Consider the following 22,694-nt stretch of genomic DNA (forward strand, 5'->3'; position numbering starts at 1 on the left):
CCTGTTATGTTTATGTTACTGTCATGACATTACATTTGGGAACAGCAAAAATGTGAGACATAATCTACACACAACTCCATTAACCCAGTTCATGCATGTCCTACTCCTGTGTGTTCATCACAGAGACCCATGCTTCATTCTATAAGGACATTGTGTTCAAGGCTGAGAAGCAATGAGCACAGTCCCTGGTATTAGTCACATACAGATCCACGGAGTATGAGATGTCCGACCTCCCTTCTAAACAGGCCTGTGCTTAAAACGAGTGGTAAAAGGAAAAGGTTTGTGACAGAAAATGTCGTTTTATTTGCATGCACACTGCATTAGCAAGCAAAAATGGCTCAGCACCATTTGGAGCAACCCGACTCTGTTTACTCAGCTTGTTTATGGTCAACGCCCGAATTGTCTGTGGATGACATGGCAGTCGGGTCCTGTTACTACAGCCAGAGGGCATCCTGGGTCATTGTCTGTTAATAATTAAGCAGGCTTGGGTGGTCAGAGCTTTACTCACCTCCCTCTGCCATTGAACACTGGGAAGTTAAACCTAGACTCTGATACACCGCGCTGCAACATTGTTAACTAGCTTATCAAAAGCCTTGGCATTAGTTTGCTACCACAAGTAAATGTTAAATTGTTAGAGAAGCGTACTAATGCCACAAACATAGATTCTCCTCTAACACACTGGGAAGTGACACGGTGATTTTGGTGAACCCAGGGCCGGATAATGGAGATAAAGTTTCCTCGTCTCACTAAAGACCATCTATAATTTATCCTCGGAGGCTGTGCTTTTCCTAAAGAGACAGGATGTGCAGGGATAGACTCAGTGACAGAACAGCGAAGTCTGGCCAGCAGAGAGAAGGAAAAACTAGGGAAGAGAGAAAGCTCTCTGTGCAAGATTTAGGCTGTATAACTTTTTTGTTAAGGTGTCTAAAGACCCATACCGACAACATGTCTGGACTAACAAAGGATCAAATCACACAGTATCTGTTCTCCTGCTAATCATTGGTGTTACGCTGATTGGCCTTTTTTTGGACCAGAGGCAGCAGGCAAATCGCAGGGCTGCGCATAAGCATTAGCCACTGTACCTGGGAAAGACTGAAGAACAAAACGCAGAGAAAGAAAGGAAGGGGGAAGACAATATAAAGAGATTGTCAAAGAATGGAAGCAGTGAAGAGACGTCCGATCATCGCTGGCAGAGAGAGAGGTTTGTGTAATACCTGTGTGATGCGATCTGTTTGATGAATGTCTTGATTCAATGTTGAATTTAGGTGACGGGGACAGGCGCTAAACAGAAATGGTGTCAATATTTCTGTTTTCAAATCAATATAAACTGATTTAACCAGGCGCTAAATGAAGAATGCGCTGCTGAGAATGAAAACCTAGCAGCTTTATTAACAGGAATGTTCATGAAGGAGTCAAAAGTTAAACTTGCAGTGGTTTTTTTTTTTTTTACATCAACATTGGTCATCTTCATTATATTCATTGCTCCATTGCTAGGCCCAGGCCCTGGTCGCTATGCTCTACCTCCAACGGTGGGCTACATCAACCATGACTTCACCAAGCCCAGTAGCCCCGCCTACTCCTTTCACAGCCGCCTGAGCAGCAGAAGTGAGTGAGTCCCTGGGGTCCATCTCAGTCCTGTCGCGTTGCACGACTTGCGCATTGCACTTGTATCATAGAACTTATTCAAACACTTTGTCACCTGCCATGATAATTCCAACTCCCGGGTAAAGTCTATGAAAATCCCTGCAAAAAATGTTCAAGTTCTACCTTTTAAATTAAACCTGACCTTTATTAATATGAATTATTGTATTCTTCTCCACAGTGGTCTCTGTGGATTCCAGTCCCGGACCACGGTACCATGTCGATGCCAAGATGACTCGTTTTGGCCGCGACGGAACCCCTTCTTTCTCTATGCTGGGCAGGGCAAGACACATCGGTTAGTCTGGCTTCTCCATGATTAACTTCAATGTAACGAAAACTCAGTTCAGCCCAAACGGTCCATTTGTTACCAGACATTCTTCATGTTCTCCATGGCTTTCTCCACCAGCTGAGCTTTTCCAGACTCCAGGTCCAGGTGCCTACAGCCCAGAAAACGCTCCTCCCTTCAACACTCATCGCAGACCTCCCTCCTACACTATTGGCTCTCGGACACGCTACCGTATAGTGGATGCTGTGCCTGCCCCCAACAGGTATGAATGAGAGATAGAGACAGACAGACAAACCGAGAGAGAGAGAGGGGGAGAGATTGGGAGAGTAGTGTACTGCATGAATTAGGTTTAAAAATAAGGCTATATTGGACATCTCAGTGAGGCGGTGAATGAACTGAGAGAAAGCCCTCTGCATCCTACACCGTTAATTACAACAAATAAAATGAATTGAAAAGCCTTTAAACAGATATTGAATGGGTCATTAAGCCAAAACGTGATTTTACTAACTAGGAAAAGAGCCCTATTGAACCCCTGCTCGCAGAATTGTAAGATTATCCGACATGTCCAGAGGAAAACTACGAACGATGCATGCAGGGCTGAATGAGGCCAATACCCAGCAACAATAAAAATCCATCATCATCCGAGATATCCAAATGAACGAAATTACCAAACAAAATGACCTATTGGGAAACAAGTATAAAACAAAAACAAAAATGCGTTGCTATTTGGCCCAAAATTGATAGTAAAAGATCATCACCAGTTTAGAAATGTGTGGACAAAGTAAAAGCTCAGAAAACACAGACTCGTCATTGAGAACGGTATCCACATGAAAACCTGGCTCCCAGTAGACTGTACCAGTTGTTGAGTGAGAGCTGCATATCCTGACAAAATGTACCCCCCAAAAAAATATTACTAAAGCGTGTAATTTCCCCACATTTGAGACCTTATTCATGGTTTTCAAGACCTCTCTGATGAGAAACCGGTACCCCATCCTTTTTGAGGGAGAATGCAGAGAGCTTTGGTTTGGAAGATTAGGCTACACTGCTGCCTGTTACGAAATGAGGGACAATGTCTGACAGAGCAACAAAATTGCACAATGTCTAAAGCCCTTATTGTTGTATGTTTTTCTAATGTCTATTATTGATATACTCATTGCCCTGTTGAACATATTTATATTTATTATTATCATTACATTAATCATGATGAGTAAGATTCTGCAGTACAATTTGTACATAGATACATCAGTAAAGATATTTTAAATGAATTGAGACAGAAAGAGAGAGATAGATTACACTACATTTTTCATTTGAGTCTTATTGTCTTCCCAGATACACGCTCCCTAACCTGCTGGGTACCCAGGTGCCCCACAAGCCATCCAGTGCCAGTTATAGTCTGGCAGCGCGCAGGCAGGTAGGAGCTCCATCAGAAGACCTTTCCATGACCCCTGGACCAGGACGCTACAACAGCACTGACCCCAGTGTCTACCTCACACGACAGCCCTCTTTCTCTATGCAGGTTTACAGCTTCATTTACATTTGCTTTTTAGGTTTTTGTTTATGTTTGGTTTAATAAAATATATATATATATATATATATATATATATATATATATATATATATATATATATATATATATATTATATTACATATTCCTTACTGGACAAATTATGATTTTAAATTCCCTTGGTTGTGATTGGGATTTCAATGTAGAGCCGGACCAGACGGCCCAGTGACCAATCACAGAAGCCCGGGCCAGGGACCCACAGCCCAGAGAAGGTTCTGCTCCACCTTCCCAGACCTCCATCTTACTCCCTGGGCATCAGACACTCTGAGTTTGTAACTCCTCTAGTGGTGGATGTTTTAGACTGATATGTTTTTGTTTCTTTTACATATCCGTGCTTTATTAAGTTGCTGTAGCCAATTTTGTGTTAAATACATTTGTATTGCTTTAGTTAGCATTTATATCACAAAATGTTTCAAATAAAGTGTCAATTTCATTGCTAATCCAGATTATATTGATGTACATTTGTGTGATCTATGTGTAAGATCTATGTGTATACAGTATCAGTCAAATGTTTGGGTACATTTACCCATTAAGGTCACACCCTTCCCTACAAAAACTTTTGACTGGTGCTGTATGTGTATGTACAATATCAGCTGGGCATCAGTCTCATGGCATAGTGACAGTAACGGGTGGGCTCCAGTTACTGCTCTGGCCCATCCCCATGTGCTCCATGGAACACACCTGAACCAGGTATGATCTCCCAGGAGACAGGCCAGGCAAAACCTTCTGGGTGTTCTCAAACGGATCCAACTGTGGAGGGAGATGATGGAGGAGAGAGGAGTAAGGGGTGGGAGAGAAGGAGAGAGACAGGTGAGGAGATAGGAAGCAGCCTATACAGTCGATATGAAAAGTCTTCACACCCCTGTTAAAATGCCAGGTTCTTGTGATATAAAAGAATGAGACAAAGATATATCATGTCAGAAATGTTTCCACCTTTAATGTGACCTATAACGTGAATAATTCAATTGATAAACAAACTGAAATGTTTGAGGGGGGGAAATAAAGAATAAAAAAACTCACAATAACCTGGTTGCATAAGTGTGCACACCCTTAAACTAATTCTTTGTTGAAGCACCTTTTGAATTTAGTACAGCACTCAGTCTTTTTGGGTAGGAGTCTGTTAGCATGGCACATCTTCACATGGCAATATTTGCTCACTCTTCTTTGCAAAAGCACTCCAAATCTATCGGATTCCGAGGACATCTCCTGTGCACAGCCCTCTTCAAATCACGCAACAGATGTTCAATTGGATTCAGGTCAGGGCTTTGGCTGGGCCAATCCAAAACACGAATCTACTTCTGGTGAAGCCATGCTTTTTTGGATTTGGATATGTTGTCATACTGAAAGGTGAACTTCATCTTCCGCTTTCTAATGGATGCCTGAAGTTTTTGTGCCAAAATTGCCTGGTATTTGGAACTGTTCATAATTCCCTCCACCCTGACTAAGGCCCCGGTTCCAGCTGAAGAAAAACAGCCCCAAAGCATGATGCTGCCACCACCATGCTTCACTGTTGGTATGGTGTTCTTTGAGTGATGTGCAGTGTTGTTTTTGTGCCAAACATACCTTTTGGAATTATGGCCAAAAAGTTCAACCTTGGTTTCAACAGATCATAACACATTTTCCCACCTGCTTTTGGGGGACTTGATGTTTGAAATTCCTGCAGTTACTTTAATGTTGCTGTAGGCCTCTTGGAAGCCTCCCTCGTCTTTTCATAAACATTGGAGGGACGTCCAGTTCTTGGTAATGTCTCTGTTGTGCCATATTTTCTCCACTTGATGGTGACTGTCTTCACTGTGTTCCATGGTATAGCTAATGCTTTGGAAATTCTTTTGTACCCTTCTCCTGACTGATATCTTTCAAAAATTAGATCCCTCTGATGCTTTGGAAGCTCTCTGCGGACCATGGCTTTTGCTCTGAGATGCAACTAAGAAAATGTCCAGAAAATCCTACTAGAACAGCTGAACTTGTGATTAATCAGAGTCACTTTAAATTATGGCAGGTGTGTAATGACTTCTATTTAACATGAGCTTGAATGTGATTGGTTAATTCTGAACACAGCAATATCCCCAGTTATAAGAGGGTTTGCACACTTATGCAACCAGGTTATTGTAAGGTTTTTATTTTTCATTTTTCCCCCTCAAAGATTTCAGTTAGTTTTTTCATTGAATTGTTCACATTATAGGTCACATTAAAAGTGGAATAAGTTCTGACATGATTAATTTTTGTCTCATTCTTTTACTTCACAAATACCTGGCATTTTCACAGGGGTGTGTAGACTTTTTATATCCACGGTATGTCACACCACACACACCCTTACGTAACCCACACCTGCACATAGACACGCACATGCGCATAGTCTGTCATACTCACTGTTATCGCATGCGAGACGCCCTTGTTCTCCCACTGGTATCTCACTTTGTACATGAGCGGGAAGAGGGTGTGGTCAGACCAGGAAGGGGGAGGGTCCCACTTTACTAACAGCTTCAGTTTCCCAGGTACAACTTGCACAGTGACATTCACAGGGGGGTCTGGTTTCACTACACACATACAGAAAGATGCATACAGTTTCGAAATGTAATACTACTACTGCTGTTGAAATTGGTGGGAGACAAACAGACAGCCAGGCAGGCATGTTCGTACCAATGTCCTCTAGAGTGAAGAGCTGCAGGTGGGAGGCGCTGCCCGCAGTGTTGACCGCTGTGACGTTTAGTTGGTAAGAGGTGTAGAGCTTCAGGTCTTCTAGGACACAGCGCCACATTGTCCTTGCGGAGGAGTTGTTTTCCCTGGGTAGAGAGGACTCAGGGATGGAGAGAGATGCCATGGAGACCGGGTGGGGATGGCACTGCTGGATCTCCCCGCCCTTGACACTATGACAGAGTGAAAAACATAGAGAGAAGGAATGCTTCGTTAATCTATAAACCTATAGCTCTCTTTCCCAAACACACGAACACACACACACACACACACAAAGTTGTACCTGTAGGTGACGATGTAGTGAGTGACCAGCTGGGTCTGTGGCAACTCCAGCCAAGAGCATAGGACTTTGAAGGGGTAACTTGGAGACCAGCAATGTACCTCCAGACGCGAGGGGGGATCTGCCATGGCAAAAGACACACTCAAAGCCCCCGTCAAATACACAGGAAAGAGAGAAAGAGAGAAGGAGAGAGAGAAGATGAGAGGGCATGGAAAGGTAAAGGAGAGGGTTATCTACAATGTTTCAACTTGGCATCTCTTGAACGATGCAATCTCACCTAAATCTGTTCTGTTCTCCCCTGATGGAGCTGTCAGAATTGTCCCATTGCTGCAAAATAGTCCACTGAGAGCCATTAAAGCGCAGGCATACAGCCAGAACAGAACAAATCCACAATGCTTGTGGTACATTCCTCGTATGTTAAGACTAGACAGAATAAAGTGACTGACTGACTGACTGACTGACAGACTGACTTTATAAGTGACTGACAGTTCTATTAAGCGGCCCACAGTTCAAAGTCTACTCAATTTGTCTGGATGCAAATAAAACCACAAACCCCCCAGCTAAAGCTGTCCCAACCTGTAGGCAGATTTGGAGTTGAGCAATACACACAAATGTTCGATTACTGTTTCAGGACAGTTGGTAACAACAAAGCCAGTAACAAATAATATTTTGACAGGGCAAGGTGTTTTTCAATTCAGAGCTAATATCTGCACTTCACGTTCTCACTGCCATTGTAAATACAACATTTGATTTGCTTTTGAGTGTATTATTTTCAACCCTAGATAAGTAGGTTCTAGACCATATGGCATAATAGGTATTATTCCCACTCCCTCCGTATGCAATCCCATTTGAATAAATATGTTTTATAAGTTGATGTATTGCTGAAATGACCACCCTTTGATGGCCATATAATGATTGTTTAGAGTAGATTTACATGAACATTAAAAATATGTTGAATGTGTACTTTTTTATGTGACCGACTTCTATTGTGAAGGCTGGAGGAACCGGACCAGAAGCGACTTCCGCTGTTTTTTTTAATCATCGCATTTGGGGCAAGCTAACTAGCCATTTACTAGTATTAACGGACAATCCTTCCATTTTCGTTGTTTAACGTAGCTTTTGTTTCTTTTTAAGAATGTCAGAAAGAAAAGTCTTAAACGTGAGTATATATATTGTGCTTATTCATCATGCCTTTTTCCTCGATTCGCTGAAAACTGGGATTGCTATGCTAGCTCAAAGTTGCTAGCCGGGCTTGCATGTGTAAACCAAAACTTTAATTTTCTTGTTGGCTATCTAACTAGTAAGGTATCACATTTTCCGTACTACCTAGGTGGTCAACAAAAAAGAACTTTAGGCGTATGTGACAAGCTAGGCTGACTGTGACTGAATGTTTTAATCTCATTATATGTTTTGTTATTGTGACCCTGATATTTTGTGGTTAACTGACACTGCGTTCTTTCTACTGTAGAAATACTACCCGCCAGACTTCGACCCATCTAAAATCCCCAAGCTCAAGCTCCCTAAAGATAGGCAATATGTGGTCCGGCTGATGGCTCCCTTTAATATGAGGTATGTTAACACCGCAGCCTGCCTAGAAACAGTCCCCAGGCAAATGGGGTAGTATGTGTCAAGGTGTGTGTTTGCTCTGACCCTGCCCCTTCTTCTGTTTACCTCATAGGTGTAAGACCTGTGGGGAATATATTTACAAGGGGAAGAAATTTAACGCCCGTAAAGAGACTGTGCAGAATGAGCTGTACATGGGACTGCCCATCTTCCGCTTCTATATCAAGTGTACACGATGCTTGGCTGAGATCACATTTAAGGTAAGTGTGTGTGTTCTTGCCCAGTATGTAGTGTGTATGTAGAACTATCCAATGAAAACAGACTATGCCTTTGAAAGGTTTTTGTATTTGTGTTTTATGTGTCCTTAATCCAGTCTGTGTTTTGTATGTAGACTGATCCGGAGAACACAGACTATGCCATGGAACATGGTGCCACAAGGAACTTCCAGGCAGAGAAACTGCTGGAGGAGGAGGAGAAAAAGATAATAAAGGACAGAGAGGAGGAGGAGTTGAATAACCCTATGAAGGTACACTTCTAAAACCTATGCCAATTTTGGACAGGGACTGATAAAATGTGATGAGATATACTGATGAGATTGTGTTCTAGGTGTTGGAGAATCGTACGCGGGACTCAAAGATGGAGATGGAGGTTCTGGAGAATCTCCAGGAGCTCAAAGAGTTAAACCAAAGACAGGCTTCAGTGGACTTTGAAGGAATGCTAGGAACATACAAAGTGCTGGAACAAAGGGAGAGAGAGAGGGAGAAGGAGGAGGACGAGAGGGAGACACAGTGAGTTGAGAGGAAGAGAAGAAAAAGACATGGTTGTTGAAAGTCAAGGAAATTGGTTTTATGAAGTATATCAAAATGACAACGTCTGTGTGTCTGTGTTACAGGGAGATGCTAGAAAGAGCTCTAGTGAAGAGGTTGAGGGACTCAGACTCTGACTCAGACCAGGAGAGTGAGAGCTGCAGCAGCAGACCCAAGAAACCCAGCATAGACCGGCCTACTGACATCCTCACCACAGACAAACTCACAGACACACAGGTAGGACGTGTACGTACACACACAAACACACACACACAGTCAGTTTTGACCAACATGCCTGATGTCCATTTTGTTGTGTGTTTCTACAGGGGCCCTCGGTGGGAACATTGAGGAAGCCGAAGGTGGCGAGCTGGGAAAGAAGTGTGGGGGGGCTGGGAGGTGGAGGGGCACTGGGAAGCCTGGTGGTTAGAAAGAAACCATCCATCCCTAAACAAGGCACTCCAGTGCCCCCTGCAGGCCCTAACACACAGACAGGTAAACTTTGTTCACAGACTGAAGGCATTGTGGCTTTTAAAGGCAATGTTTCAGTGCTTAGATCCCATTCACGGTAAATCCCATTCACTCAGAAACCGCAGTTCCTGTACCAGGCGGTTATGCAGCTGGAGACCCTTTGTGAGGGTCCTCTGGGACTGTCTGAGGTTGACGAGGCACTGTTTGTTTTTTCACTGCAGTTGTGTACAGAGGGATCATTTCAGTTCCTTATTTGAACACTGAGGTCCTTGAAGCAATTTTATGGGATCAGAAGATGTAAATAAGTTGCATCTTTCATAGGGAGCGAGTTAGAGGGGCACGTTATAGACAAGCGGTAGTCAACTCTGGACCTCGAAGCCAGCTCCACTCACCATTACTCATTATTGAGGCATACAAAGGCCTCTGAACTTGAGAGTACGGTCGAAACAGTCTTGCCAAATGAGGATTTTGTTAGCACTGCAGGAAGTCACTATGCTATATGGTGACTGTATGGTTGAAGATGCTTCTGCTTTGTCTCATTTTAACCTCTGTACTTCCTGCTTTGCAGTTCTGAAGACGGTAATTTCTGCTGCAACCTTGACGACAGAGACTGCCAAACCAGTCACCACACAGAATGGGTCATCATCTCTCAGCCTCCTTGGGGCGTATTCTGACAGCAATGACAGTAACGACAGTGAATGAAAATCTGGCAATGCTTTGGCTACTCAAAATGCTCAGCCATCGACTGAAATGTACTGACATGGACCACAGTTTCATTGGATATAGAAATCTGTTGATATGATTTTGAACAGTTCATGAAAAGTCAATCCAGAAAAGTAATGGACTGATGTGAGATCAGATTGTTATTTGTAAGCAAAGGGTATAATTTCATGTGTATGTTGTTATAAATAAGAGAAAAAACAGAGGGGCAATTGTGAGGTAAGAAACAACCAAATACTATAATAGCATCTAATCATTAGCTGTGGTATATTGGCCACAAACCCCAGAGGTTTCTAATGGCTATTATATTTCTGTTACCAACACAGAACAATATGAGAAGATATTGAGGGTTTGGAGCCAGAGGGGCATAAGTGTCATTTAACAAATTTTACAGGAGAGCCAAAACTAAATTTGGCCAAAGCCCATTTTTAACAGTTAGGTCTTTAAGATTTATTGTTTTATTCTTTATTGGTCATGATGTCACTTCTTTCATTTTGGCACTGAACAGAACTCGAGAGCTTTCATTTGATATATATATATATAACTCATATTTGCCCAAAGTGTCACTTATGCCCCTCTGGCCCCCCTTGATATGCAGTGCTCATGGTATTGGGCCTGATATGCCCCAGCTGGACTCAAACAGGGTTTAAATTGCCTGGTGTATATCTGCTGTAAGTACAGTGGTTGTTTCAGAGTACAGGAGAGTTTTTGAGTCTTGATTTGTGAACCCTACCCCAGATTTAGTTTTCACCTGGTATTTTATAAAATAACTTTTTTAAAGCCACTACCCTCCACCCCTGTGTAGGTGTGTCAGTTTGTTTTGTGCCTTTCTATTAAATACGTATTTTACTTTAAATCAGTGGTTCTTTAAAAAAAAAAATTGCATTGTGACTTAATCTGAAGTATTACTTACACAACAAAACTGATTCATTTGATGTCTCTTAAGTCGTAAACATTAAACTTGGAGAATTTATGGTAAGTTGCAACAACCAGGCATGATTGTAGGATGACAATACGCTCACCGCATCTTACACCTGACACTAACTTGATCCTTGTTCTGGGTCTTTTTTAACAATAGAAACGCCAACACCTTCTTTTTCCACGTTTCCACAACTCTCTTTTAATATACATCACCACCCTGCCCTAATATTTTCATTATTGTCTGGGAGAAGGGCTTTGTGGGTGGCAGTAAAGTATCATGGAGTCAGTCCAGTGGACATTAAAAGTCGGTAGTCAGCGGTCCAGTCAATGCCTTCCATTCTCGTCCAAACTGACAAAATTAGGAAATCAAAAAGTCAAAGCAGTTCGTCCGCCTCCTGCTCCATGAAGACGTACCCTTTTAAATGATCGTCCCTGTACGATGCATACCAGGCCGGTGTACACCTATAATTTAACAGTCAGCGTGGGAGTGCAGGTCGGTGTGGTGCCAAAAACAGACCCCCTGCCAGCATCGTACCCCCTCTCGTGAACACGCACGCAATATATTGGCCTCCTTAATGATGGGACGTCCTTGCAGAAATGTTTGCCCTTCACGCCGTTGTCAGTTTAGCTTAAGTTTCACTGATGTTAATATTTAAGCAGTAAACACTATGTGTCTTTAATGACAGCAGTCAAATTCATTTTCAGCCTTCAATTATAGAAATATATCGCTGTTTGTATACACGGGAGGCACTCGTAATACGCCAATTTATAGAGCTAAATTATTGTTCACTAAATTGACTAGTTGGCGCTGCACGATCTAGTGTTCGAGCTGCTAGTCCCGCCTGGCGCGCGCATTTATGGAATATATTTTTTAAATAAAGTTAATCGAAAATAATTTCCTAAGCAATTTTAACGGTCTGCGAGCTGAAAATATCATTATTTGAAACACAGTTCTTCGTATTTATTTATCAAGAAGATTATGTCTGCCCAACTTCAGTTTCTGCTCAAACAGTCACACTCCCCTTTAATTTTCAGTTCACTTTCTTGTAGCTAGCTAGGCTAGCAAGAGATTGTAACGTTAACTAGCCATTTAGCTAAAGCTAACTGAAATAATGTCTCGGTAATGCAATTAATTATTTGTTTTAACCTGAAGGACGCAGTGTTTTACTTCGTGATTGGTGGTAGAGAAACTTGTTTTCACTCGCTAGAGCTGAGAAGTTCGTTTTAGCTATAAAAGCGCCAGCTAGTTAGCTACTGTAGCTAAGTAAATAAGTTAGCTAGCTAACGTTAAAATAAAATGTTTGTGATTTTATGGGGGGTGTACACATAACAACGAAGTCTCTGTGTAGCGGCCTAGAGTTCTATTAAAACGTAAGTATTGGCAGTTAAAAACATTTGTGGAAACTACAGAAAATATGTTAGAACTAGCCAGGCCCAGCAAATCATATACAAAGACCATAGATTGCTAGCTAGGTAATACCACTACTTACTCCATTGCTATAGCTGCCGAGCTATCAAACCTATTGTAGTGTATTGTACTGTTTCCATATGCATTAACTAGCTAGCCAACACATTAAAAAAACTTGAAATAGCTAGTTCAGTAAGAGACAAGCAGTTATATACTGTACCCATGGCTGGTAACTTTATCACTGCCAGCAATACATACTTTGCATGTAAACATTTGGTGGCACGAAAAGAAAAATGGATAACATGCAATTTAGTGACACAATTATATTTGACTATACATAACAGTTGTTTAGTTAAGATGGACACTTGTCTAAGACTTGGACCGGAACATAGAGACACGTTTGGGGAAGCAGGCTTGGACTGGGATTCGACTCCAACTCTAGGTTGAGTGCTTAGATGACAACACTAGATGCTGTCTCTAATGTTAGCTATTTTTTATTTTTTTCATTTTACTACATTTTAAACTCTTAGCTTGAATAAAGTAGCTACCCTGCTGACCTCTCATGGAAGTGACCGCCCAGTGTGAGAGCCCAGGGTATATTACAAGAGATTTGAGCAGTGAGAATGGTCCCTACAGTTAACACTATCATCTATAACAAACCTGTTTCCGGGCCAGGTTAAATCGCAGCTAATTCCTCTTGCCCTAAATAAATGCAAAAACTCTTCATAAAGCATGCCATAAAATATATTTCATATTGAAATACCTATCATATTACACATTTAGTAATACACAATATATTGTAATGTAAACACACTTTAACACTTGGGTGTGACCATTGATGTTGCAGATGAGAAAATATGCTGTGTGCATTGTACACCAAAGCTCATCAAAAACTACAGCAATAATATATTTTCCTTCTCTGCAGACCCATGGCAAAGTGGTTAAAGGAGTACTTGAACTTTGGCAGCCGGCGTGACGCCCCCCAACCCCCACGGCCTGACTACAAAGAGAGCGAGATCCTTAGGGCCTACAGAGTCCAGAAAGAACTTGACTTTGAAGACCCCTACCAGATCTCAGATAAACCACAACATGGCTGTTATGGTGGCTGCAGTGGGACAGTAAGCCTGCCTGCATTTCCGGCATTTGCTTCTGTCCTGCCTAATGGTGCAGAGGTATGGGCATTTTGTTTTATGACTGTGTTAATTCAGCAGCGGAGGCTACTGGGTAGAGATATCATTGTTTTAATGGAATGGATAAAACCGTATCAAATGCAGTGTTTATGACCATGTTATTCTGGATGTTTATGGACAATGTTATATTCCAGGTGAAGGTGGTCTCTCCCAAACACAGGTTAATTAAGTTGGACTCTCAAGAATTCAGTCGCAGTAAGATCCCTCTTAGCCCCGTCTCCATCCACCAGGAACCGGTAAATTGACAGTTTGCGCTTTATGTTGCAGAGCCCCTTTCTTTTCTTCTTCCTCTTTCATGTTGCTTGTATCCGCTTGATTCGTCAACGCCTTTAACCTTTTCGTATCTTTCCCCGTCTTCCCTCCAGGTGCTTCCCTCTGCTCCAGCTGCAGTAGGGGACTCAGACACTGACTACTCAGACCCGTTTGATGCCAGACCAGTTCCACAGCTCAGAGCGGATTGGGAGCCCCACTGCAGTATAGGCCTTGCCTTGAGCCCCATCTCAAGTCCCACTCTGGTAGCCTTCAGCCCTAATCCTACCCCAGGTCTCAGCCACAGTCTGGGGGACAGCAGCAGCTACATGGAGCCCTTTGAAGCCCAGAGGGTCATCACAGGCAAGTTCTTATAATGGTTGTAGTTGTAAATCAGTGGTTGGACAGGCATTGTCAACAGTGATGGTATTGTGATGTGAACCGTAAGGTTTAGCTTGTTTCTACAAGAACAGCAAGGCACAATAAAGTGTGCATAGCATAACAACATGCAAAAATCTTTTTATTCCCATTTGCAATACAGCCCCCTTTTTTCAAGTGTGTCATTTGTCAATAATGTGGTAGGTAAATTATATCATATTTACTTGTCCAGTGTCGGATAATCATTGGACTTGCTGTGAACACTCCTTTGACTGGCTTGTGGTTTTTAAGCTTAGCCTGTGGAAATGTGACTCACTGGCCTAGGCATAGTTTGTAGGCTACACTTTCAAGAGCTACCATTAATCTAAACCTTTTGGCTCAGGGGTGACATCAGGTTTTTTAAATTTAAATGTTTTTTGTAATTTGTTAATCATAAATACTTTGCAGGTCAGAAAGGGGCAGTCATTAAAACATTTATACAGTAGGTCCAATATGTCTAAATAATTTGTATTAATATGTATAAGAATGGGCTGGTGAGTTATGTTTTACTTCCCCTCAAAACGATTATTGGATATTTACATTACATACTGGATTTGACCCGCCAGCCATAGTTTGCCCACCCCTGATCCAGGCCATCAATAACTCATCCGTGACAAGGAATGATGAGTTGTTTACGTCCGTGATGCCCTACTGCACACCACTGCAATGGTTTTTGCTCAACTTCTGGCTTGTATGATTCTTTCCATTCTCCTCCAACCTCTTTGATCAACAAGCTATTTTTGCCCAAAGGACTTTTCATGAATCAATTGTCAGAGAACAGAACTTGTTTCCAACTTCTCTTATCATTTACAGATCACTGGAAGCAATCCAGCAGGAAAAAGTTGTATTCCTTTGAAAAGCAGTAGGTGGTTGTGAGTGTGCACGTCCAAATCATTTTGGATCTTCTGAGAGTTTTGTAATGAGACTTGTTGAGAGTTAGACACACCCAAGCCCAAACATATTTTCACGGCAGATTGAAGCACCTGATATGTGCATAAATACCTGATTTACTCAGATTTTATAGACAGCAGAGGCTATATACTAAATCTTATTCCTATTTTCCGGGAAGCCAACTTTATCTGGAAGAATACTACTTCATGATGGCCACCACACAACACACTGCTTCTCTACCAGAAAGGAATATTAATGATTTGTCTGCACTAAGCCTCTTTCCTAGGGTTTTAAAAACAAATGAGCGGAGAAAGCTCATTTCGGCCGCCTGTATCCGGGATCTTGTCCTTTCGGTCATGACCCAAAGCTCATGACCATAGGTGAGAGTAGGAACGTAGATTGACCGGTAAATCGAGAGCTTCACCTTGCGGCTCAGCTCTTTCTTCACCACAACAGACCGATACATCGACCGCATTACTGCAGAAGCTGCACCGATCCGATACATATTTAATTTATTGATTGCGTGTGTAGAGATCCAACAGGGTCCAGAGCGGGGTCGGCCTGGAGTGGGCAGTGGAAGGTCAGGGGTTGGGGTTGGGGGTCAACTCTATGACAACCCCTACGAGGAGAGGACATGCCATCACCACCAGGGGGCGCAGCCGCCACAGCCGGGGAGAGAGTCCCTTAGAGATGAAACAGTAAGACCTTCATTTTATTCAACTTCTGTTTTTTTTTTTTCTTTCCTGATTCTGTCTCATCCATCTTCATCCTCTCATCTTCCAGAAGGAGATCAGAGATAGCAGGCTGCCTCAGGACGATGAGAGACCGGCAGATGAATACGACCAGCCCTGGGAATGGAAGAAGGACAACATCTCGAAAGCCCTAGCAGGTAGATATACAGCTTCACTAATGTGTTGAACCAAAAGGCATTGTATCTAACGCTATAGAAAGTAAACTGGTGCTTTGTATTAGCCTAGTTTAGCAGGCATTCAGTGGCGGTTGCAAAGCTAAGTTTAAGTAGTTGGCTAATTAAACTCATGATATTTAGTGAAGTTTGAGGGGGCAGAATGGGAGAGGTCGTTAGCCCAGTCAGACCAGGCCAGACTGCCCAGGACCAGCCCCACAGCCCCAGGGAGTGCAGCCAGCCTTCTGAGGCTTGGAGACACCCCCCCTATCCTGGGGGAGAGAGTGGACCCCTGCTTGCCTTTGGAGAGACAGGTGTAAGTACTGCCCCTCAACCTTGTCAATGGTTAAGAAGCTCCTCCTGGCTAAGTTTTACACAGGGATATTTTCTTCTGCAGGTGGTACCACGGTGCTGTGAGCCGTGCAGAAGCAGAGACTCTACTGACGTTGTGTAAAGAGAGTTCCTACCTGGTGAGGAAGAGCCAGACCTGTCCAAAAGACTACTCCCTCTCCCTCAGGTACCAATAGACTCACGCGCGCGCACGCACACACACACACACACACACACACACACTCCCTTACTGTCTGCCATATTCTCCTGTTGTACAACGTTATAACCATTTCATGGTTTTTTTCTGGACTGCGAATGCAGAGCCAGCCTAGAAGAGCGAATGTCTCTTACTGACTTACTGACTGACTGACTGAGTGAGTGCCTCACTGACTGAATACCCCTTGTTAATTAGCGTAGTGGTTAGAGAAGCGGACTACGGAACAACAAGTCCTGTGTTCGACTCCCTTCAATGTCAAAATGCATTATGCCGGAGGGTTTTTTCAGGACGGACAAATACTTCGCTGGCTACAACCTTCAGTATCTACCTTATAGGAAGCCTAAAATAAAATGGTTCTGGTGGATTTTCGAATTATACATTAGGATTTGTTCAGGATAGACAGAAACTGCGCTGGCTACATGATTCTCTCGTCTTTTCACTTGATTGACAAAGTCAGTTATCGTCACCTATATTGATAGTTATTGTGTTAATGTCATTCACGAATGGCGAATAAGCTGTTAAAATGGCCAGTGGCAAAAGCCATACAGTTCATAGATGCTATTTGTGAAGGAGGTAAACTAAGAAACGTTAGTCAGTTTAACACAATGCATAATGGTGTCTAGCAAAATATTCAAACTTTGCGTGATGTTAATGGGTGACAGAATGATTTAATGTGGAGACGGCATACTGACAGTGGATAAGTGTGCAGTTCCGTGATGTAGTGGCTAAAGACTGCAACAACATTCACCACTTTCAATTGTGGGCCGGCTAAACTAAGCTTGCCTGGTTCCTTTTCTATTTTTTCCCATCTTCATTTAAGCTTTATTTAGGTGTTAACCTAGAGATTAAAAGAGGTCTCCCTGTGAATCTAAGCTATTATAGTGTATTTTCCAACATGGCCACCTCTATGTTAAAGTTGCCAGTTGTGGTATAATTAGCTGTCTGATCCCTCATAATGACCTGGTTGGAGTTTTGATTAAATTACCAACTGGGTCATTAGGAAGGATCAGCCAATGAGGTTTGAAGTTCTGCCCAGTTGACAACATCCATGCCTAATGTATCCCCTAGGTATGTCCTCTAACCATATGTTAGTGTTAATGATTTCACCAAGCCCCCCCCCCCCCCTTCTTTTCTCTCTCTCAGGAGCTGTCACGGCTTCATGCATATGAAGTTTACTCGGAGTTCAGATGGCCGTTATGTCCTAGGGGAGAACAGTCCTCCATTTTCCTCTATACCAGAGGTCATCCACTACTACACCACGCACAAACTACCTATTAGAGGGGCTGAACACCTGTCCCTGCTGTACCCTGTCATAGTACAGACCCTCTGACCCTCTGATGAATATCCACAGCCTGAATTGCACAAATTTCCTTTGTGTACTACTTTTGGGGCACATCAGTCTTTACTAGTTTACTGTTTAGGTAATAGTGTGCCATTTGGGACAAAACGATTGACTAATACTGAAGATCCTGTCCTCTGGGGAGATTCTAACATGGCTGCTTGTGGAACTGTGATGTTTTTTTAAGTGCTTCATTATAGTTCTGGATTGAAATCACAAAGGCCAAACTGTATTATATGGCCAATGGCAAATACTGCAACAGAGCAGGTTACTGTATGTCAATAGAGTATTATCTGTCGTCCCAATGGCACATTAAAAAACGGAGTTGAATAGGAGTTGCCAACAAGTGTTATACAGTAGAACACTACATTGCCATAGTAGAAAGCTCTTACTGAAATGTATGCCTCAAACCTATTTCAGTACTTCTATGGATTCATGGTTTTATTGTGTGAAAGTGTGAATGATTTTGGACTGATCATGATAGCTGAAGACAAATATATTGGTTTATTACTGTGGTGGTGGTGGTTTGTAAAATGTTCTTGTGTTTTATGAAAATAAAGTGTGATTTTGTTTTTAGTGAATTGTTTAAAACGTGACCACACACACACACACACAACGTGTTGGTTGAAGAAGTGTGAAGTTTCAAATGTAATAGTTTACATAAATTGCCTGGATATACAATGGTAATAGAACAAGTATTTGTAAGTTATTTGAGCGTTCAAAAATGTGTTTATTATAAATGCCAGTTAATAATGTAATCATTAATATTAATTGGGAGTTTTCTAGTTCCTTGGTAACGACTACCACGTGAACACATGAGTCGAGCGTCATTATAGTGACAATTAGGGTTCAGTATCAGCGCGAACCGGCCATCAGGTAAGCTACGTGATTTAATATGCTCATATTTTTTACCTGCACTTGATTGCTTTTGCGTTCAACCGTATCAAATTAATATGCACTTGTGACTACATGCGACTACTGAGGCTGAATCGTTACTCCTGCAGTACATCTCTAGAAATGAAGTCGGTGGCAGCCAGGGCATAATTAGAAAAATGTCGATGTATTAAGTGGTCAAGCCATTGATAATATACTTGGTCGTGACACTTAAGTGTTATGGCATGGTTATGGTAGACTAATGTAATGTGTTCAGAGACATTTTAAGATAATTTAGTGGTACGCTTCTGCAGCTCACAAGAATGGCGACCCGGATAGAGCAACTTGCACTGCCCAAACCCGACCTGCTCAGATTCCCTGACCGGTATTGTAAGCCCACACGTAGTTTATTTTACATAGACATTTTAGCAATTTATTACGCGCAAACTTTCATCCCTACTAACAGTAATGATAGCATACATTTTTCAACTTTTTTGCATGACAAAAACACTAACTGATCATTGTCTTTCCAGTCGTTCAGTCTACTGGCTCGATGAACTTTCACCTGAAAGAAATGTCTCAACCACCACAACTGGTAAGATATTGTTATTTTCCCTTACACTCATATTTCCTCTGTCTCCATTCTCTCCTTTTGTCTTTGGGATGTCTGTTGTAGATGATCAGTTTTCTGGATTTTCTCGTTCCTTTCATGGAATCCAATTGTACAACCCTGACTCGGGAGAGTTGAAAATTGTGACATGTCTTCCTCTACGGCACAGGTGTCAAACCGGTTCCACAAAGGGCCGAGTGTCTGCAGGTTTTTGGTTTTTCCTATAAATTGGTTCCTAGTTCATACCTACACAACCAGGTGAGGGTAGAAACTAACCAATCAGTGACCTAATTAACCAATCAAGTACAAGGAGAGAGCAAAAACCTGCAGACACTCGGCCCTCCGTGGAACCGGTTTGACACCTCTGCTCTACGGCAATCACGCCAAGACATTCAGCTTTTTTCCCACACTGCACATCCAACCAGAAAGTCAGTCAGATCAGTCTGTGTGAAGACATCCTCACTTGATGACGATTTTAGTTAGCCTTTACAGGTGCCTAACGTGCCTTTAGCAGAGTTGCTAGAGTGCAGTGAGACAAAGATATCCTTGCCGCCGAGAACACCCCTTACCCTGACAATGCCTGGCCAATATGCATTTTCAAGTGGTACTCCCAGCAACACATCAGTAAGAACGGCTTAGCAACAACAAATCACCTTAGATCAGTACATCACCTGGGAGCCCTGTATTAACCTCTTTTATATTGTTACTATAGTAAAGTTGATGCCCCGCTGGTCCAATCTGTGTGTCAGGAAGCAGATGAATGCTGGGTTTGAACAGAACAGGTGAGACCTTACTGTGTCAATGACAGTTAAAAATGTATGTCAGTAAGTGCTGTGTATGACGTCAGTGATTACCCACGTCCACCCTAGACCATCTTCCCAATGGAAGGTCAGTGTTGGAGCTCTGAGGGCACATCCGTCCGACAGAGTGTGTTCTCTGGCTTTGCCTCGACTCCCCACCGTAGGCTGGGAACCAGAACGCCTCCTTCTGGCCTCCGTAAGTAACACACACAAGTTGATCTTAGAAGGTCTTCACAATTTCTGACCGTCTCTCTGTGTGTCTGTAGTCGAGCAGAGCAGTACAGACTGCAGTAGCCAGTCCTAGGATCTGCCAGTTGGCCTGCCCCAAGCGGAGACCAAGTCTCCATTCTCCCCATCCGTCCAAAACATCACTGGGGCCCCACTGCCCCAAAACGGCCTCCTCCCGACTACAGCTCCTCGCCAGTAAGGCAGTCATGGCTTGTATTGACCTAACACGGTGACAGCCACACAACTGTAGGCTAGTGTTATTTTATTATCTTATAAGTCTCAGTCACACACACTCTAACTCCTCACCCCACAATGCTCCCCTCTCCTAGTCCCTAAGTCTGACCATCCCCAGTATCACCGGGACCGTCCAGTAAGTTGGCCAGTGCCGAAGTCGGTGAAGGAGGCCGTTGCCAGTGAGAGGATCCAGGTCCTTTCCGAGCCCAAGCAGAGGAAGGCGATGTACCAAGGCTATGATCCCTACGTGGTTACCCTAGCTGCACGCTCTGCTAGTGCCACGCCGCGGGCTACTGGTGGGCTGAGTTTCTTTCATTTACTTAATTACTAATTTTTTTTAATTGGAATTATATTTTTCTGTTTGTTTTTTTACAGGAGCTTTGTCTGCCATTGCCTCGGAAATGTGAAGCCAAGTAGAAAATGCATCTACTCTTATACATCTACCTCTGGCTGCCTGTTTTTCAGATACTATTTCTCCTCTGTCTACAGCATGCCAATGTCCTTGATCCTCCCTACTCCTTAATAAATAAAGACCATCCATAGTATCATTCACACATGTTGCTGGGTCATTATTTTAGTTGAATGGAAGTTGTCTGTTGAAGAGTCACAGTATACTGTTCATTCGATAACCAACACCAAAAGGGAGTTGACACAGAACGTTATGTAATTTCTGTGTAATAGATGTAGGTGACAGAAAACCCACAAAAGGGTTTTTCTAAATGAGTATGCCCTCCTGTTAATGACCCTGCAATTTCCTTTCATTGTTTTCTCTCATTTATTAAACACTGCTTTGTTACTTACCCCCGGTGTCCCATGTCAAAGAGCTTTGAAGTTTCATAGAGCTGCTCAGAGTGGACAAAGGCAATAAAAAGAGAGAGGTGTGGTGAATCCCTTTCCAAGTTTCCACAAAGGAAACTATTTCTGAAGTTGTTTCTTCAGTTATCTGTGCTTACATTCGGACAATGTGCGAACAACACATTTCAGGACGGAGAGCAAGGTACCCCACTGAATTAATAATTCTGAGGCATCATGTTCATTGTTTAAATCCAAAGGGAGAGGAACCACTGCGCCCAGCCTGATCTCAATATAGTTTTGTATTCCAAAAAGTAGAACGTGTAGAGTGGATTTTGTAGACCATGGGTAGACAATGGTGTAATTTAGGATTGCATGGCAAATGTAGTTATTGAGCACATGCACTACACAGAGGATGTGTTTCCTAACAGAAACATGCTAGATTGTGCCAAGACGGACCAATATGATCACCCTTTAAAATATTGCAAAACCTATATTGTTTTCTTGTACTGTAATTGGAGAAATAATTTCAGGTACACCAACTCAATCGTCTGTCTCAATTTGACTACATTTAACCCACACCATTCCTACACAGAATACACAGCTTTGGAAAAAATTAAGAGACCCACTGATAATTTTGCAGTGATCTGGTTTTACTATTCATAGGTATGTGTTTGAGTAAAATTAACAGTTTTGTTTTATTCTAAAAACTACTGACAGCATTACACCCAAATTCCAGTATTTGTATAAAACAACTGGTCAAAATAACAAAAAAGGTATGCATTGTTTTCAGACCTCACATAATGCAAAGAAAACAAATTCATATTCATTTTTCCACAACAAAATACAAATGTTTTAACTTAAATAAATAATTGGTGGAATAACCCAGACTTTTAATCACAGCTTTCATGCATCTTGGCATGCTCTCCACCAGTCTGTCACATTGCTGTTGGATGACTTTATGCCACTCCTGGCACAAAAATTCAAGCTTGTGACCATCCATCTTCCTCTTGATCAAATTCCAGAAGTTTTCAATGGGGTTCAGGTCTGGAGATTGGACTGGCCATGACAGGGTCTTGAACTGGTGGTTCTCCATCCACACCTTAATTGACCTGTCTGTGGCATGGAGAATTGCCCTGCTAGAAAAAACAATTCTCAGAGTTGGGGAACATTATCAGAGCAGAAGGAAGCAGGTGTTCTTCTAGGATAACCTTGTACTTGGCTTGAGTCATGCATCCTTCACAAAGACAAATCTGCCCGATTCCAGCC

General features: G+C 42.4%; 5 protein-coding genes across 12 annotated transcripts; 4 read left to right on the forward strand and 1 right to left on the reverse strand.

Moving 5' to 3' along the window:
• Window positions 1-194: 194 nt before the first annotated feature.
• Window positions 195-3,817, forward strand: odf3l2a (outer dense fiber of sperm tails 3-like 2a). Its single transcript, XM_010886382.3, has 7 exons — window positions 195-278; window positions 1,035-1,201; window positions 1,495-1,605; window positions 1,823-1,936; window positions 2,048-2,189; window positions 3,257-3,443; window positions 3,638-3,817. Exons 2-7 carry the CDS (start codon window positions 1,156-1,158, stop codon window positions 3,794-3,796), a joined length of 759 nt encoding a protein of 252 aa, XP_010884684.1. The 5' UTR covers window positions 195-278; window positions 1,035-1,155; the 3' UTR covers window positions 3,797-3,817.
• On the reverse strand, window positions 3,818-6,939 carry ebi3 (Epstein-Barr virus induced 3). Of its 2 annotated transcripts, none has more exons than XM_020042147.2 (5): window positions 6,743-6,939; window positions 6,469-6,586; window positions 6,132-6,358; window positions 5,862-5,992; window positions 3,818-4,241 (listed from the first exon to the last, which is right to left on the reverse strand). In XM_020042147.2, the coding sequence occupies exons 1-5, from the start codon at window positions 6,870-6,872 to the stop codon at window positions 4,098-4,100; spliced, it is 750 nt and encodes a 249-aa protein (XP_019897706.2). In that variant the 5' UTR covers window positions 6,873-6,939; the 3' UTR covers window positions 3,818-4,097. The 2 variants fall into 2 exon arrangements, with proteins under 2 accessions (XP_019897706.2, XP_010884682.2); XM_010886380.3 differs by having other exon boundaries at window positions 3,821-4,241; window positions 5,862-6,028; window positions 6,743-6,937.
• Window positions 6,940-7,454: 515 nt separating this feature from the next.
• yju2 (YJU2 splicing factor homolog) lies at window positions 7,455-10,816 on the forward strand. The gene is made up of 8 exons (XM_010886379.3): window positions 7,455-7,624; window positions 7,934-8,034; window positions 8,144-8,288; window positions 8,420-8,554; window positions 8,635-8,816; window positions 8,921-9,071; window positions 9,161-9,326; window positions 9,871-10,816. Exons 1-8 carry the CDS (start codon window positions 7,601-7,603, stop codon window positions 10,002-10,004), a joined length of 1,038 nt encoding a protein of 345 aa, XP_010884681.1. The 5' UTR covers window positions 7,455-7,600; the 3' UTR covers window positions 10,005-10,816.
• A 780-nt stretch (window positions 10,817-11,596) lies between these two features.
• On the forward strand, window positions 11,597-18,464 carry LOC105019867 (SH2 domain-containing adapter protein F). Its single transcript, XM_010886374.4, has 9 exons — window positions 11,597-12,314; window positions 13,277-13,523; window positions 13,676-13,777; window positions 13,907-14,153; window positions 15,630-15,796; window positions 15,882-15,987; window positions 16,147-16,318; window positions 16,400-16,519; window positions 17,693-18,464. Exons 2-9 carry the CDS (start codon window positions 13,281-13,283, stop codon window positions 17,877-17,879), a joined length of 1,344 nt encoding a protein of 447 aa, XP_010884676.1. The 5' UTR covers window positions 11,597-12,314; window positions 13,277-13,280; the 3' UTR covers window positions 17,880-18,464.
• A 170-nt stretch (window positions 18,465-18,634) lies between these two features.
• theg (theg spermatid protein) lies at window positions 18,635-21,185 on the forward strand. 7 transcript variants are annotated; one of them, XM_010886375.3, is made up of 8 exons: window positions 18,635-18,764; window positions 19,076-19,146; window positions 19,295-19,356; window positions 20,084-20,153; window positions 20,241-20,367; window positions 20,438-20,594; window positions 20,729-20,929; window positions 21,009-21,185. In XM_010886375.3, exons 2-8 carry the CDS (start codon window positions 19,085-19,087, stop codon window positions 21,038-21,040), a joined length of 711 nt encoding a protein of 236 aa, XP_010884677.2. In that variant the 5' UTR covers window positions 18,635-18,764; window positions 19,076-19,084; the 3' UTR covers window positions 21,041-21,185. The 7 variants fall into 7 exon arrangements, with proteins under 7 accessions (XP_010884677.2, XP_010884680.2, XP_019898122.2 ...); XM_020042563.2 differs by having other exon boundaries at window positions 18,639-18,764; window positions 19,076-19,151; XM_010886378.3 differs by lacking the exon at window positions 19,076-19,146 and having other exon boundaries at window positions 18,638-18,764.
• Window positions 21,186-22,694: the final 1,509 nt, after the last annotated feature.

This window comes from Esox lucius, chromosome 22 (assembly GCF_011004845.1).
Source record: "Esox lucius isolate fEsoLuc1 chromosome 22, fEsoLuc1.pri, whole genome shotgun sequence".
In the NCBI taxonomy this organism is placed as follows: Eukaryota; Metazoa; Chordata; class Actinopteri; order Esociformes; family Esocidae; genus Esox; species Esox lucius.

Excerpts from the sequence above, each read along its gene's own strand:
- odf3l2a (XM_010886382.3), top strand. The coding sequence starts at position 1,156 with ATGGAAGCAGTGAAGAGACGTCCGATCATCGCTGGCAGAGAGAGAG. Across the intron at positions 1,202-1,494 it reads CATCGCTGGCAGAGAGAGAG|GCCCAGGCCCTGGTCGCTAT; the intron begins GTTTGTGTAATA and ends CTCCATTGCTAG. Across the intron at positions 3,444-3,637 it reads AGCCCTCTTTCTCTATGCAG|AGCCGGACCAGACGGCCCAG; the intron begins GTTTACAGCTTC and ends ATTTCAATGTAG.
- ebi3 (XM_010886380.3), bottom strand. The coding sequence starts at position 6,872 with ATGTACCACAAGCATTGTGGATTTGTTCTGTTCTGGCTGTATGCCTGC. Across the intron at positions 6,359-6,468 it reads CACTACATCGTCACCTACAG|TGTCAAGGGCGGGGAGATCC; the intron begins GTACAACTTTGT and ends ACTCTGTCATAG. Across the intron at positions 4,242-5,861 it reads GCGTCTCGCATGCGATAACA|TTGGATCCGTTTGAGAACAC; the intron begins GTGAGTATGACA and ends CTCCCTCCACAG.
- yju2 (XM_010886379.3), top strand. The coding sequence starts at position 7,601 with ATGTCAGAAAGAAAAGTCTTAAAC. Across the intron at positions 8,035-8,143 it reads ATGGCTCCCTTTAATATGAG|GTGTAAGACCTGTGGGGAAT; the intron begins GTATGTTAACAC and ends TTTACCTCATAG. Across the intron at positions 8,817-8,920 it reads GAGGACGAGAGGGAGACACA|GGAGATGCTAGAAAGAGCTC; the intron begins GTGAGTTGAGAG and ends TCTGTGTTACAG.
- LOC105019867 (XM_010886374.4), top strand. The coding sequence starts at position 13,281 with ATGGCAAAGTGGTTAAAGGAGTACTTGAACTTTGGCAGCCGGCGTGAC. Across the intron at positions 13,524-13,675 it reads TCCTGCCTAATGGTGCAGAG|GTGAAGGTGGTCTCTCCCAA; the intron begins GTATGGGCATTT and ends GTTATATTCCAG. Across the intron at positions 14,154-15,629 it reads AGCCCAGAGGGTCATCACAG|AGATCCAACAGGGTCCAGAG; the intron begins GCAAGTTCTTAT and ends TTGCGTGTGTAG.
- theg (XM_034289843.1), top strand. The coding sequence starts at position 19,230 with ATGATAGCATACATTTTTCAACTTTTTTGCATGACAAAAACACTAACT. Across the intron at positions 20,368-20,437 it reads AACGCCTCCTTCTGGCCTCC|TCGAGCAGAGCAGTACAGAC; the intron begins GTAAGTAACACA and ends GTGTGTCTGTAG. Across the intron at positions 20,595-20,728 it reads CCGACTACAGCTCCTCGCCA|TCCCTAAGTCTGACCATCCC; the intron begins GTAAGGCAGTCA and ends CCCCTCTCCTAG.